General features: G+C 36.0%; 2 protein-coding genes across 3 annotated transcripts in view; one reads left to right on the top strand and one right to left on the bottom strand.

The window, feature by feature from the left end:
- Flo2 (flotillin-2) overlaps positions 1-14,171 on the bottom strand; it is a 177,447-nt gene that overhangs the window by 94,983 nt on the left and 68,293 nt on the right. The window lies entirely within an intron of this gene.
- LOC143433669 (glucose dehydrogenase [FAD, quinone]-like) lies at positions 8,026-12,767 on the top strand. Its single transcript, XM_076911126.1, has 4 exons — positions 8,026-8,400; positions 10,766-10,949; positions 11,339-12,611; positions 12,662-12,767. The coding sequence occupies exons 1-4, from the start codon at positions 8,026-8,028 to the stop codon at positions 12,765-12,767; spliced, it is 1,938 nt and encodes a 645-aa protein (XP_076767241.1).

Raw genomic sequence — 14,171 nt, 5'->3', positions numbered from 1 at the left:
CTTTTTAACCCTCGAAGACGAAGAGGAAGTTTGGAGTTGTGACGTACGTTTAATTTCTTCTGTCTCTTCGCTTCGAGAGTTAAGATCGTCCTTCCGTCCTGTGCCACGGAGTATCCCGCGACTACGATGGTCGCCACAATAGTGATAAAATAATCAAAGATTTATTAATGTAAGAAATATCAAGTAACAACAGAGTGCACGAGTGCTCGACAAGGGCTAAGTACATTTTTCTGCGGCTAAGCCCCTCTTCGAGATCTTGCCTAAATATCATAAATTCAATAATAATAATATTCAATAATAAATAATAAATTATTTATTATATTTATTATAATAAATAATAAAAGTTTTTCTTATTGTAATCACGGTTGTAAGAATAATTATGTTAACTGCAATTAAACTTGTTTTTTAAAATTGATTTAAGGACAACCATAGTTGAAGCTCGCACTTATTTATAAATAAACTTTCATTAGCCAAACGCAAACGAGAAATATAGCACTTGAACAATTTCTTTTGTTATCGTCATGTACACTGTTTAAACCTTCTCGAGAAACTTCATACCGATCGCGTAAACGATTTAACGTACATTTCACAAGTGTGTTGCATAACTGTGGCCAGTGTGAATGTAAAATCTCCACGGACCTTTCAAACTTTCGGATGTAATACAAGCGTCCTCGCACATACGTGCCTAATACATATCGCGTACATATGACGAATAATCTCTGCGATCTAAGATTTCATATATCGACCAGTAACGAGTTTTCAGCGATTACTTTTCGCAATTTCCTCTTAAGCCTTATAACTGCGTAATAATGTTTATCAAAATCAAATATGTTGGAATGTATTCTGTTTAAAAAATGGAAAAGAAAAATTGTTTGAAAAAATCATTTAAAAATAACGTAAAATCGTGTTTCGTAAGTTGAACAGTACGAGAAAACTCTGCGAAGGACAGATAGTAAAATTAAAATCGAACTGCACATGTTTACCAGTTATTGGCTAAAAATTAATTTAGAGAAAAACTCAAACGTGTCCATTTCCCGACTAAACAGTCTGAGAACGGATTCTTAATGGAACGTAAATTACGAAAACTCGTACGCGATATTCTCGTGGAACGGAACCTACATTACCACGTGACCATGAGTGGATTGGTGATTGCGTTGAGCGCAACGTCTACATCTAAGGACAACGAGACGAAGAAGGCCGATATCTTCTACTATAAGAAGGTTCGAAGAGGTCCTCTGTTCGTGACAGGAAGCCTCAGTTGTGCCGTCTTCCTGACAAACGGTATTCGAGCACAAACGCGTTCGGCAGCAGTAACCCGATGGGCTTCTTGAAGGACTCTGCAGAGTTCGAGGAGACAAGCGTGGAACCTCTATCTTCCTACGACGCTATCAATATCAGACCTAGTTTGTTGTTACCCAAAAGTCGACGATTTCTAACTTTAAGCGACACTGGTACCCAGAAACTCCAACGCAGACGCAATGGTGGAAGGCGAGTCAGCTGCTCTGGAACTGTTCCAGACAGAATCGTTTCAGAAGCTTGGGTTGCGATTAATCGCGTGCAGGCATCACGAGTTCGATACGAGGGACTATAGGAAGTGCGACCATCTACCATCCGGTAGGCATGTGCAAAATGGCTGAGGGTTTGCGGCGTTGCCGGTTTGAGGGTGGTGGACGCTTCGATTATACCAATGATCGTCAGAGGGAACACGAACGCTCCTACGATCATGATCGCGGAAAAAGCCAGCGATATGATTAAGGACGACTGGCTTTGCGGATGAGTTAAAAAGTGTGCATTGGGTGGCACGATCTGAGTGGAAGATTGCGATATTCATGGAAAGGGATGACTTTGAGCCATACAAAGACTCGGGGTGTTTTAATCGATGGACGATTTAGGAGAAAGCAAGTTTTCTTGCGTTTGGCGTAAAGTTTTATATGAAATAGCTTCTTTTCTATGAAATAGCGATTTAATGTTATCAATTTTCGCGTGAGGATTGTTATATTTCTGTTCTTAATACTTTTTTCTTACTATTTCTTAACTTCTATGTCATAATTCCGATAATTTATGAAATCTCTGTTTACACGCTTGCATACTTTATACAGGTTTCATAAAAGTTATGTAATGTATTTGTTCTAATAATTAAATTTTTGAAATTTAAAGAAATAAGATGAATTTGGCACAAAGAAAATTAACACAATGACAATAATAAATGTACAGAGGGTAGTATATACATATTTCTCACAGATACAGTGTTTAAATAATTTCACAGTCATTGCTCTTTCTTCCATAATTTGATTAGTTGCACTAAATATAATTATTAGTATTAATTTCGTTTTCATAATGATTAATACTTATGTGCTAATGAAGTTTTTCGAAACGAGTTTCTACCATTCAGTAAATTAATATGATTGATGGTTTCAGCCTCTTTGTAAAAACATGCTTAATTCTAACTCGAAGGAAAGTTTGTACAATTAATTGAAAATGAAAACGTTTAAAAGTGGCTATGTAATGCAAAATTGATTTTGCGTTAACAGAAACACAGGAATACGATATTTCTCTCATTGCTTAGGTGCATTGTCGGTTGCTTGTTGTTAGGCTCGCGTGAATCATTGTATATTCTCGAAATCCATCAATGCTTTTCAATAATATTTATTAAAAATAAACTAAAGTGAAACACATAGTAACTTTATATATTAATTATTAAAGAAAATTAAGTAGGTCCGTAAATAAATTACCTTTCCTCGATGTATCGTAGCTAACGCGGTCAATAAAATCTTGTTAATTGCACAACTTTGATCTTACCTGAAAGAGAAGAAATCACATAAATTATTTGCTTAAAAAAGGATTGCGTTAATATTGCAATGATTTCTTAAATTATTGTTCATTAGACGTTTATAATAAATTACGAACGGAACTAGGGCAGAGACGTATGGGACTCGGAGATCCAAACGGAATAAATATAGTTTTTCTTTCTGCTACCATGAATGAGACACAAATGTAACAAGCAATGATGTTACAGTTACATATATGACATTAGTAATAAGACACAATAAAATAAAAAATTATTCAGTAACAGAAAAAATAAGAGTTACTAATAACTTAGTTTCGCAAGATTTTTATTAAGAAAAAAAGAAAACATTTCTTATTTTAAAATTATAATGAAAATATTTTATTTGTTTTTTATATTGAACGATACTTAAAGATTTTACTAATCAATAATTTTTCACGAATTCTGCCACTTCTACTAGATTTTCTTATTTCTACAATTTCTATACAATTTTTTATCACTTCGCGGTGTTTTTTTATTAAACTTAAAAAGGGAAATTACAGAGTAAAAGATTTACATTGTAACGCTCGTACGAAAGTCCTCGTACGAGACACTGGAGGGAATAACCAATTATTGAAAAGAAAAAGAATACCAATGCAGTTTTATAAATTCCATCATTTCTAAGTCACAAAAAGAAATTACTGTAATTTACGAAAGAAACATAATTATAATATATGTATTCGTTGCAATACATATGGAATCATAATAGAAATATAAAAATCTCGTTATCAATCATTATTAATAATCAAAATACTCATACGACTTCCATAAAACAAAAGGGGAAATAATCCCTGAAGAATAAGAAACTTAACCAATTAAAATAAACTACTGAATAAATTATTTTCCAAATTTTTTACTTTATTAGAACGCTCTGATTTATCAACGATGGGCACTTCAGTTCGAAAAGTTTTAGGCGACAGAGAAATTTGATGAACTAAGTAAATACTTGATTCACGATTAGACAATTCTAATACAATATACAATGTAGCGACGAACAATTTCTGTACATGTGCGTCTCCAGAGTAGTCGTTGGGTATCACTCGGGAGTTAAAAACTTTTATTGAAAAGGGTGTTTTCCAGTTTTCAGGACGTGATTTATATTGTGGAGAGGATACACGAGGATGATATCTCGACGAATCGACGAGGAACGAGAGATACTCGAGTGGAAAGGCGTGCGTATGTGTGTAGCAAAGTACTAGTAAAATTGAATTTATGAAGGAATTTGGGGTTGATTTTTGGGACGAGAGAATGTACAAGTGCTTTGAAATTGCAGGTGGCTAAAAATGATATCTCGTATTTGTATCGAATAATCGATAAAGTGTAAGGAAAAATCTGAAAAACTAAGGGAAATGGAAATATTTAAATAATCGTAAAAAAAATTTTGCAACGTTATAGATAGTTTCAATTTATTAATTTCGTATCGAAAGTGATTCGCCTTGACTTTCGCTATAATTAAATACATACTTGATGAATTTTCAAAACAGTTCTTCGCGACAAAGAAAATGTGCCTAAAAAAATTACGGAATACGACACGGTCATATCAAATAATAACGAGAAACTTGATGAGCGAGCTGACGCAGATGCCGACTGAAGAGTTCGCTCGAATTCTTTTTCCTAAAATGTTGGCACATCGGTCCGTCCCTTCCCAGTTAAATAGAGAGAAATGATAGCCTTATTAGCGACTGGAAAGATTCATCTTGGATAGATAGTCGAAGAACGCCTGAGATATCCAATCAACCAGGTCGATCGTCGGTCAGAAGAAATTGGGGCGAGAAGCTGAGCTACGAGAACGATTCCAGGGTCAAAGGTGCAAGTACGATAGGGGCTAGGTGTTTTTGTCAGCCACAGTGGTGGTAGCACACCGTATGCATTTATACGCAGAACCTAACGGCAAGAACAGCCAGTATTCCGTTTTCTCTGGAATTACTAGTCGCTCGACAGCCTTTTGTGACCCGTCTACGTCCAAATGCGCGTCGCAGATTTTCGCGAGTCAGTCGAATAATTCCAAGAACTAAAAGAAAAAGAAGAATTAAAATCGAACTTCAGCTCTTTAATTGCATCGTGAGTGACTCGCGCCGAGGATGCGTTCATCTGACTAGTACGCAGACGCTGATGGTTCCGCACGACCTTGTATTTAGGTTTGTTTCCTTTTATGGCAACTGTTCGTTATTCTCAATTCCATTCTCTTTAAATACTTGAATTTGAATCTTATTTTTGAAGAAACATTTTCATTCATTTTTTATACTTGTTCAGAGCTGTAATTATATAGTAAACATGATTTCACACGGTTCAAATAATTAATGGTATGATTGATGGTATCAAATTGAAAGTGTATTCATCTGTATGTGTCGAATTTTTTTTGTTAAGTTTTTTGTTAACGGTGCTTTTTTAATTATGATTTTGTTATCGATACGTTTCTACCGTTTAAATGTCTCGATAGAGATAATCGAACTACAGTCCTGAATGGTCCTGTTGCACAACAATGCATCGCTAATGAGATTTACGATTTCTGTGCGTTACACACAACTGTAGAAGACTATACTACGAAAGTATCAGCTGTTGTTGTAACAGAGGAATTCGTTTTGTAATTGGAGGTGAATTTTATTCAGTTTTATTTGCATATATATGGTAAATAATTATATGGTATGTTATTGGTAATAATTCAAATATATATAATTATATGGTATATTGTTGGTAAATAAAAATTCGTATACTAAAAATCAAAAAATGAATTAGAACGATGCAAATTTAGACTGGCCATTAAAGAGACCAAAAACTAAAAAGGCATCATAACATTAAAAAGTTGGTAAATAATTTGTAAATATATTACTTTATACTTATATATTTGAAATGTAAATAACTGTTTAGTTATTTAAAATTTTTTAGGCATTCTGCATTGAGAAATACTCAAAGACATCTGAATAGCATATATTTTTAACTTTAATTAAACAATCTCACATTGCTATGGCATTAACTTGGAATAACTTGAATGCTACAGCATTCAAATTTTAAAGCCAATTATTATTCATTTAATTTTATATATCATTTTTTTTGTAATTATTATCCATTTTAAGGTAACGATCAACTGATTCGTCAAGAATTTTTATATTACTTTATCTTCCGTCGACTGTTAAATCGTTAAATCGACTGTCTGTAACACCGATTTTCTAACTCTATTTTTCTCGACAACGACTGCCTGCAAAAAACATAGCAACCAACAGCTACATTTCTATTTTACATTGAAATTAAAATAAAATGAAAGTTATTTCAAAACACACCGATGTCGGTAATAAAATACGAAAAGAATGTATGTCACAACTGAAGTCGAAAATGTTCGAAAGGTAACGAAGGGGTAGATTGTCGCGTGGCGGGTCACTAGACTGCATCGTAAAAATAAGTTGTGCAAACGCATATTACCGTTTTCTGCTTGATATATGTTTTCGTCGTGAACAGAAAAATGTGGCCGTATCAACGAATGAGTTACAATGGACGAGTTCCGTTCCGATGGACGCGTTTCGTTAACGTCCAGGTGTGAAGCGCGTTTACGGAGTTGTGCGTTCGATGTGGTAGCAATAAAAAAAAAATACATGTTACACGGTCGTTGGATAATCGAAACTCTAATTGTTCGGTATTTTTTTATGTATTCAAGAAGAAAATCTTTAGTTGAGGAAATACATTTGTGTATGCGTTGCAATTTTATTTTAACCCCTTCTGTAACCGTTCGATTCACTTTGCGAGGATGAAAATGTTGATTTTGGTTCTTTGGAAGCATAAGAAAATTGGAACAATAGTTGTGAATAAATTGATTGGCTGTAATGATAAGTGTGATCGTAAAATTTGATGAAACGATCAAGAAAAATGATTTGGTTTGGTTTTTCATTTTTGAGTTATTCATTTTATATGAGGCAATATTTCTTTTTTCTAAAACTTCTTGTTGAGGAAATATGTGTTTATAATTTACACGCTAATACTGATTTGCTATAAAATAATGGACCAAACTGGATCCAAATTTGGATCTCAGTTCAATGTCAAGCAGAGAAGCTTTAGACACTATAAGTTGTTTACAAAGAAATTCCAGTTTAGGGGCAAACAACAAAAAAAGAATCAATTTTAGATAGTTTCTATATAAAAAAATAATTTTTATTTAAAAAATGTAATTTGTATTTATTTTATGTTTTATTCGAAGGTAAACCGGAAGCTCAGTATGTACAGGAAATATTAATTATATAGCTCTGTTAATACATTTTTGAAGATGATACTAAACCTGCAATACAATAAAGTAGTTCACATAAACCTAGGTCCAATTTGCAAAAATGGCAGAGAAAATTGGGATTTTTGTTTTTCCCAGAGAAACAGCAGTTTCAATCACATTATTGATCTTCCAAATTGTATCTTCCAAACCGGGTAGTCTGACAAGAGAATGACGAAGAATATTGAAAAGAACAATAAATTTGCTATTATAGTAGACCCCATTTTACCCTGAAACTCAAAAACAGGTGGAGCAATAAAAGTTGAAACTTGTATCAGGGGGGCAAAATTTGTAAATTACGGAAACTATGATCTGTTATCGAGGTAATTACTTTTAAACGTCGAGGGCAGTACATTTCACAGAAACTTTTTTATTCATTAAGCTTTCTGACGATATAATCAGTCTTTTATTCTGACTCACGAATACAAAGAAATTTTTTGTGACATGGTGAAAACTGCAGGAAGGGAACGGAGTGAGCAAAGCACCTACCAGTTACATTTTTTCCATCGTTACACTTAATATATTTAATTTTGTTAGGTTTCATTACTATCAGCCTTCTACTATCCTAACCATATTCATTTTCAAATTGGTTACTGTGCACATGGTGTAGGCGTATGCTTGCAGAGAACAACAATAATATCCACGAAGTCGTTACCTTTGAATCAAGGTTTAGGTTAGTTATTCGTTTCCAACATGGATTTATTAGACGGCCACATTTGTATTTTGGTATCATACATACAAAGAATGTAATATTACTAATGTATCATCCACGTACAAAGTAGAAAATTGGGGAAACTAAAGTATTAAGGAAAACCGATGCTCCGGATTCTATAAAATAAACAACGAATGGTTAATATTTAAAAAGGCAGCAGACTTCTATTTGCCCATTGAATAAAAAAGATCTTGTGCCGAAAATGTTTCGCAGAATCAAAAACCACTCCCAAAAACAGCGATGGCTGTCGCGACAGCGCTCCTTGGGAAAGTGGCGATCGTCCCTATTCTGTTAGCGGCGCTCGCATATTACAACTACGACCTGGTAGATCCCGAGAATCAGCCGAAAGTGACGAAGCAGCTTAGGAAGGAGTACGATTTCGTGGTTGTCGGGGGCGGAACGGGCGGGACCGTGGTCGCGAACAGGTTGACGGAGAATCCGGACTGGACTGTGTTGCTGTTAGAGGCTGGAGGGCACGAGACCGAACTCACAGACGTTCCTGTACTGTCTACATATTTATATGCCGATAAACTGGACTGGAAGTATAGGACGCAACCACAGGACTCGGCTTGCCAGGCGATGAACGATCGACGATGCTGTTGGACCAGAGGAAAGGTGACGATAAGTGGTTTTAAGTATTTTCCTGCTCTGGTGACTCTGAACATTTCGGGGTCAATGCTTACAAATAACAGGCTACTATCAACCGTTCGAGTCAGCTCTGTTTGAAAACCGGAAAATAGATTGAGTAAACATAGAATTTCAGTTTTTTTTATTATAATCGCTTTTAACCGAGTATTGAACTTAGCCAGCTAAAAATAAGCATTGTGAATTAAGTAGTCAGGTTTAACGATCTGAGACTCGTTTCTTGACCACGGATTCTATCGTTCGAAAGTCTCTAGGCGATAGATAAACATAGTAAAAAAATTTGTTTATTATTTTCTTTTTATATCTAGCATTCTCTTTCGCAGTTAAATAATATTTTTAACACGTTTTATGAACTGTTTTATCGACACACTTTACTTACTTTTATACGATATTTTCATTTCCATATTAAGGAGATCCATAAACACTTGAACAACCTGTTGCAATCGAATGTAAATATTTTAAAAATGAAAAACTTGCATTTGTGTATTTGCAAATATCTATTAACGATTTGAAAGTTAACTGAGAATGCATTTGTAACTGAGAAAATTAATTATTTATGCCTGGAGTTGCATCGAAATGAATTGTGTTGATATTTTATATCCCCTATAGTACGATGTATCAATTCTACTGGATGCATATAATTTTGAAAGCGTATGAACATCAAGTAAAACGGTCGCCTTAATATGCGATGGTCCAAAAAGATTATGGTCATTAGCTAAAGTGTTCCATCATACGTTATGTTGTCCATTGTTGTAAACATCAAGACAGCCAATATTTCATATAAATTAGAAACAAATACAGTGAAGAAGATACACAATTTTTGAAAAGCCGGAGAAAAGCAAATACGATTTTAATTGATTTAAACGGTTGTCAAAATTATGTTTACAAAATTATACTTTTTTGCGTTATTTGTAGGCCGTTCTCATAACTCAGCGCATAAACGCTAGTTACGATATACCCAAATATGTCTCCAATATATATTTGTGTTACAACATAAATTTGTCTCCTGTCGCAATACATCTCGAAAAATTACGTTCAAGACGTTACGTATGCGAAAAAAGTATTGGGAAGAAAAAGGGACCCGTTTTCAATGGTTAAACGTATTACAACGATCAAAATGTTGTAATATTGAATTAATTGTTGATCAATTAATTATGCATAATTGCATAATATCCATGATCACTCCCTGATCACTAAAAAACATAATTCATTAAACTATGAATATAAATTCCAAGTAAAAAAAGAATATATTGAAAGTGGGTTATCAAAATGGATAATATCTTTTTATATATGTTATATGCTAACTCACTATTTCATGATTCATCGCTACCATCACTATCCTTTATAAATATCGATTCATCTGAAACAGTCGTATACTCTAAATATTATTCATCCCTTGTGTCACCTCTAACTCATGTATCATCCTTGACTCTAAATTCCTCAAATGCTGGGCCCGAAAGACCAGAACAACTTTTTTATTCACAACTCAGAATTTAAGCACTTCACGCTACATTACAAACCACGTACCTTACGATTAAAACCTTTCTTTGAAATTTGAAACGTATTGTACTTGGTTACTTCGAATGAGTTATGTTAAAAGTTTATTTTGATTGTAAATAGTAAAAATGTTCAATGGAACAAATTCAGAACTAATTTAGGAAATATAAAAAGAGTAACGAGGTCAGAGAAGGAACAGCTTTACTTCTCCGATTGCAGCTTCGACTGCCTCTATGTAGGACTATTTTTTTTATCTGTCGGTATACATAAAATTTTCGTATTTGCAAACGCATCCATCCCTCGTACATATCAAAATAATCGTTACTTCATGCCATGGAAAGACGTGTTTGCCTTTCTGAACGCACCAGAGAACTGAACTGGACCACAAGTAGAAAGATGAAGTGGTCCTTCAAATTATAAACTGTATATAATAGTTTCCTGACTTCAAGATTAATTATAAACGAATTTAGTGGTCCTTCAGTTATCTTCATTTGGAATGTGAACATTTAAAACGTAGAATCTGTTTTGATACGTATATTTCATGTATCGTTCATGATAATAATCCAACAGAACATATGTAGGGTCGAATTATGTTAAAAATAAAAGATCTGTAAGGATAAAACGTGATCCGTAAAACAAAATTCGGAAAATTACAATATGTGGGCTGTTGAATTTTCAAAAAATCAAGCTAACTATTTTAATATTTATATTAAAACGTTCTTTTTTTCATCTTGAAGCAAATCTTAAAATGTCTGATAAAAATAATGTTTAATAAAATAAATTCAGACTTAATTTAGAAAATATAAAAGGATAACGAGGTGATGTACAAATTCTACAGGTTTTAGGAGGCTCGAGTGTACTTAACGCGCTGCTGTACCTACGCGGAAATCGTCGAGACTATGATCAATGGGAGAGCTTTGGGAACCCTGGTTGGGGTTACGAAGATGTGCTACCGTACTTTAAAAAATCCGAAGACCAAAGAAATCCTTACCTGGCTCGTAACACCAAATATCATAACACCGGTAAGAAACCATTGCCGATACATTTGTATTTTCATATGAAGAAAAATTATTTTCATAGATTAACTCTACGCCTGGTCGCTTTTAACTCTACCGCTGTTCATTTTCAACTGACTCTTATCATTCTCTTTTAGTAATTTGAACGACGATTTTGATATTGACAAAAGAGGAGTCGTACTTTTTTTATACATAAATACATAATGATATGATATAAAATATATAATTTAAATAAATATATAAGTGTCAGGGAAAGTGCGGTATCAGGCTTTACAAGAAATGGAGAGAATTTTGCGTAATCATTCAGAATTTCTTCGCGTTGTGCAACATACACACTAACATATCCACCAAACGTTCCTATTTAATTTATAATTAATAACAATCCTATTTCGAAGGAGGATACCAGACGGTCCAAGACGCGGTGTACAACTCTCCCCTGGGGGTAGCCTTCTTGCAAGCAGGCGAAGAGATGGGCTACGACATACTGGACATCAATGGCGAGAATCAGACGGGGTTCGCTTTCTTCCAGTACACTATGCGACGAGGAGCGAGATGCAGCGGATCGAAAGCGTTCATCAGGCCCATTCAATTACGCAAAAACTTCCACTTGTCTCTCTGGAGCCACGTGACCAAGATTCTAATAAACCCTCAAACGAGGAGGGCGTACGGGGTCGAGTTCATCAGAGACGGTAGTAAAGACGTGGTGTACGCCAGGAAAGAGGTGATTCTGTCGGGAGGTGCTATAAATACGCCTCATTTGCTAATGCTCTCTGGGATCGGACCCAGAGAAAATTTACGAGAGGTAGGCATCCCGGTGATCCAGGACTCTCCAGGGGTCGGACAGAATCTGCAGGACCACATCGCGGCCGGTGGCCAGGCATTCCTCATCGATTATCCGATCAGCTTCTTGGCCACCCGTTTAGTGAACTCAAACTCAGTTTTCAGGTACGCCGCCACCGAGGACGGCCCTATGACCTCGAGCAATGGTTTGGAGGCCATAGGGTTTATTGCCACGAAATACGCGAACCAAAGCGACGACTGGCCCGACATCGAGTTCATGATCACCGCCGGAACTGTCGTCTCTGATAACGGCGTTATAAGGAGAGTTCACTGCTTGACAGATGAGTTCTACGAAGATGTCTACGGGGCTATTACGCATCGCGATGTGTTCGGCGTAATCCCGGTTTTGCTCAGGCCCAAGTCACGCGGCTACATCAAGCTGAGGTCTAAGGACCCGCTCGACTATCCTCTGTTGTACCACAACTACCTGACCCATCCGGATGACGCTAATGTTCTCGCGGAAGGGGTGAAGACTGCGATCGCTTTCAGTCAGACAAGTACCATGAGGAGATTCGGCGCGCGGTACCACAGCAAACCAGTTCCCAATTGCAGGCACATACCGACGTTCACGGACGAGTATTGGAAGTGTATGATTCGCCAGTACACCATGACAGTCTACCACATGAGCGGCACGGCGAAAATGGGCCCGCGGTCGGACCCAATGGCCGTGGTCGACCCTGAACTGAGGGTCTACGGCGTGACTGGTTTGAGGGTGGTCGACGCGTCCATCATGCCGACCATCGCCAGTGGAAACATCAATGCCCCGGTGATCATGATCGGGGAGAAAGCCTCGGATATGATCAAGAAGCAATGGCTGTCGCAGAGCCAGTTGCCGCGTTGACTGTAGCTGGCAACTGCTACGTTGTTTGACAAATCAGAGGTGAAACGGTGAAATTAACGAGGATCGTTTACTTAATTGGAGAGAGTGGAACTTCTGTTTACAGTCGTATGAATGTTAACTTCGATTCAGTTAAATGGAATTAATTGAAAGATCGATGCTCTGGTTCGAGTGAAATGGGATTTATGTTATGCGTTTTCAATTACTTTACGTTTTTATATAATTCATTAGGAATCATTCTTGGATGAAAATTGAATATTTAGAGTAATTATGGAGATGCTCATATAATAACGTACATGACAGAATTGTAGGTTAGGTTGTTTAATCGTTTTTTTTATGATTTACGTTCATATATTTGGAATTTTTTCGACCGTAATTTAATTACTTCTTGTGATATATACGGTATATCAGTTTTTAATTCATCAAATATTAAATCTACGACAGATTTAAGGAAGTTATTCAGCATGAATTTCCATAATATGTCAGGTTTACGCATATAAAATGGCGTTTTCTTTAAACTTTAAGTTAAGAAAGAGTTGTTGCTTGATCAGTAACTGTTTCATTAATGTTAAAGAAGAAGTAATTTGTTGGGACATGCGTTATACCAAATTTAATACAACAGTAACTGTAGTAGAAACGTTAGAAACAATTAAATTTTTCAATACGAAATTTAAATCTGTTGTAAATATGATTTCCTGAAACATAAACTTTCCATTTGAGAGAAGTTACGTTCGTTGATTCAAAAAATTCATGGGTGGTGGTTTTTCATTGGAAAGTGAATCAAGATGGAGGCCACGAAACATCATCGATAATATTTTTAATGGTTTTTGTAAGATCGATATCAAAAAAAGAGCGTTGTATACTCGAGGCGGAGATCGACTTCACCCAAAGTCACGAGCGGCATTTGTTTAAAAACGTTGGATGACGACGAGTAGGAGAAAGAAATCAGTCTGATCGAGATACGTCGACCCGAGCGTCGACTATGTTACATAATCCGAAATATACAATTATTAATTACACTCAGTTGATACGAGTTTCGTTTCATTTATTTTCCGCCCTCCTGATTGTTAGAAGATCGTGCTTGGATAGAACTATAGCATGTAATTAATGCATATGAAAGTTATTGTGCGTTCGAATTGATTTGGTGATGGTGGCGATGTTTCACGTACGCGAGTAATAATATCCTAACGATTTGAAAATGTGAGAGCAGCAATTGGCATCAGGCTGATGGTTGTAGCCGCTGTCAACCGACGACCAGGCCCTAGAAGGATGTTTGCGGAGAAGACGGAGGTAAGTGGCCCAAATAGGAAAACTTGGACGTAGAAAGACCTTCCAAAAGACAAGTGGTTACTGTAGAGGAATGAAATCGGCCAAGTTCCCGCGATTATTAACCCTTTGAGCGCTATAAACGCATACATTGGTTCTCACAAAATCAAACAATCTGAGCTGTGGCGCACATATGCATACGCGCTTAACGTCGCACCACTCATCTAAAGCTAAAAGGGTTAAAATCTTGCGCCAGAAATGCAGTGTCGTTGTTTCATTTAGTA

The sequence above is a fragment of the Xylocopa sonorina genome, chromosome 3 (genome assembly GCF_050948175.1).
Source record: "Xylocopa sonorina isolate GNS202 chromosome 3, iyXylSono1_principal, whole genome shotgun sequence".
Lineage (NCBI taxonomy): Eukaryota > Metazoa > Arthropoda > Insecta > Hymenoptera > Apidae > Xylocopa > Xylocopa sonorina.
This window is presented reverse-complemented; position numbering and strand designations above follow the sequence as displayed.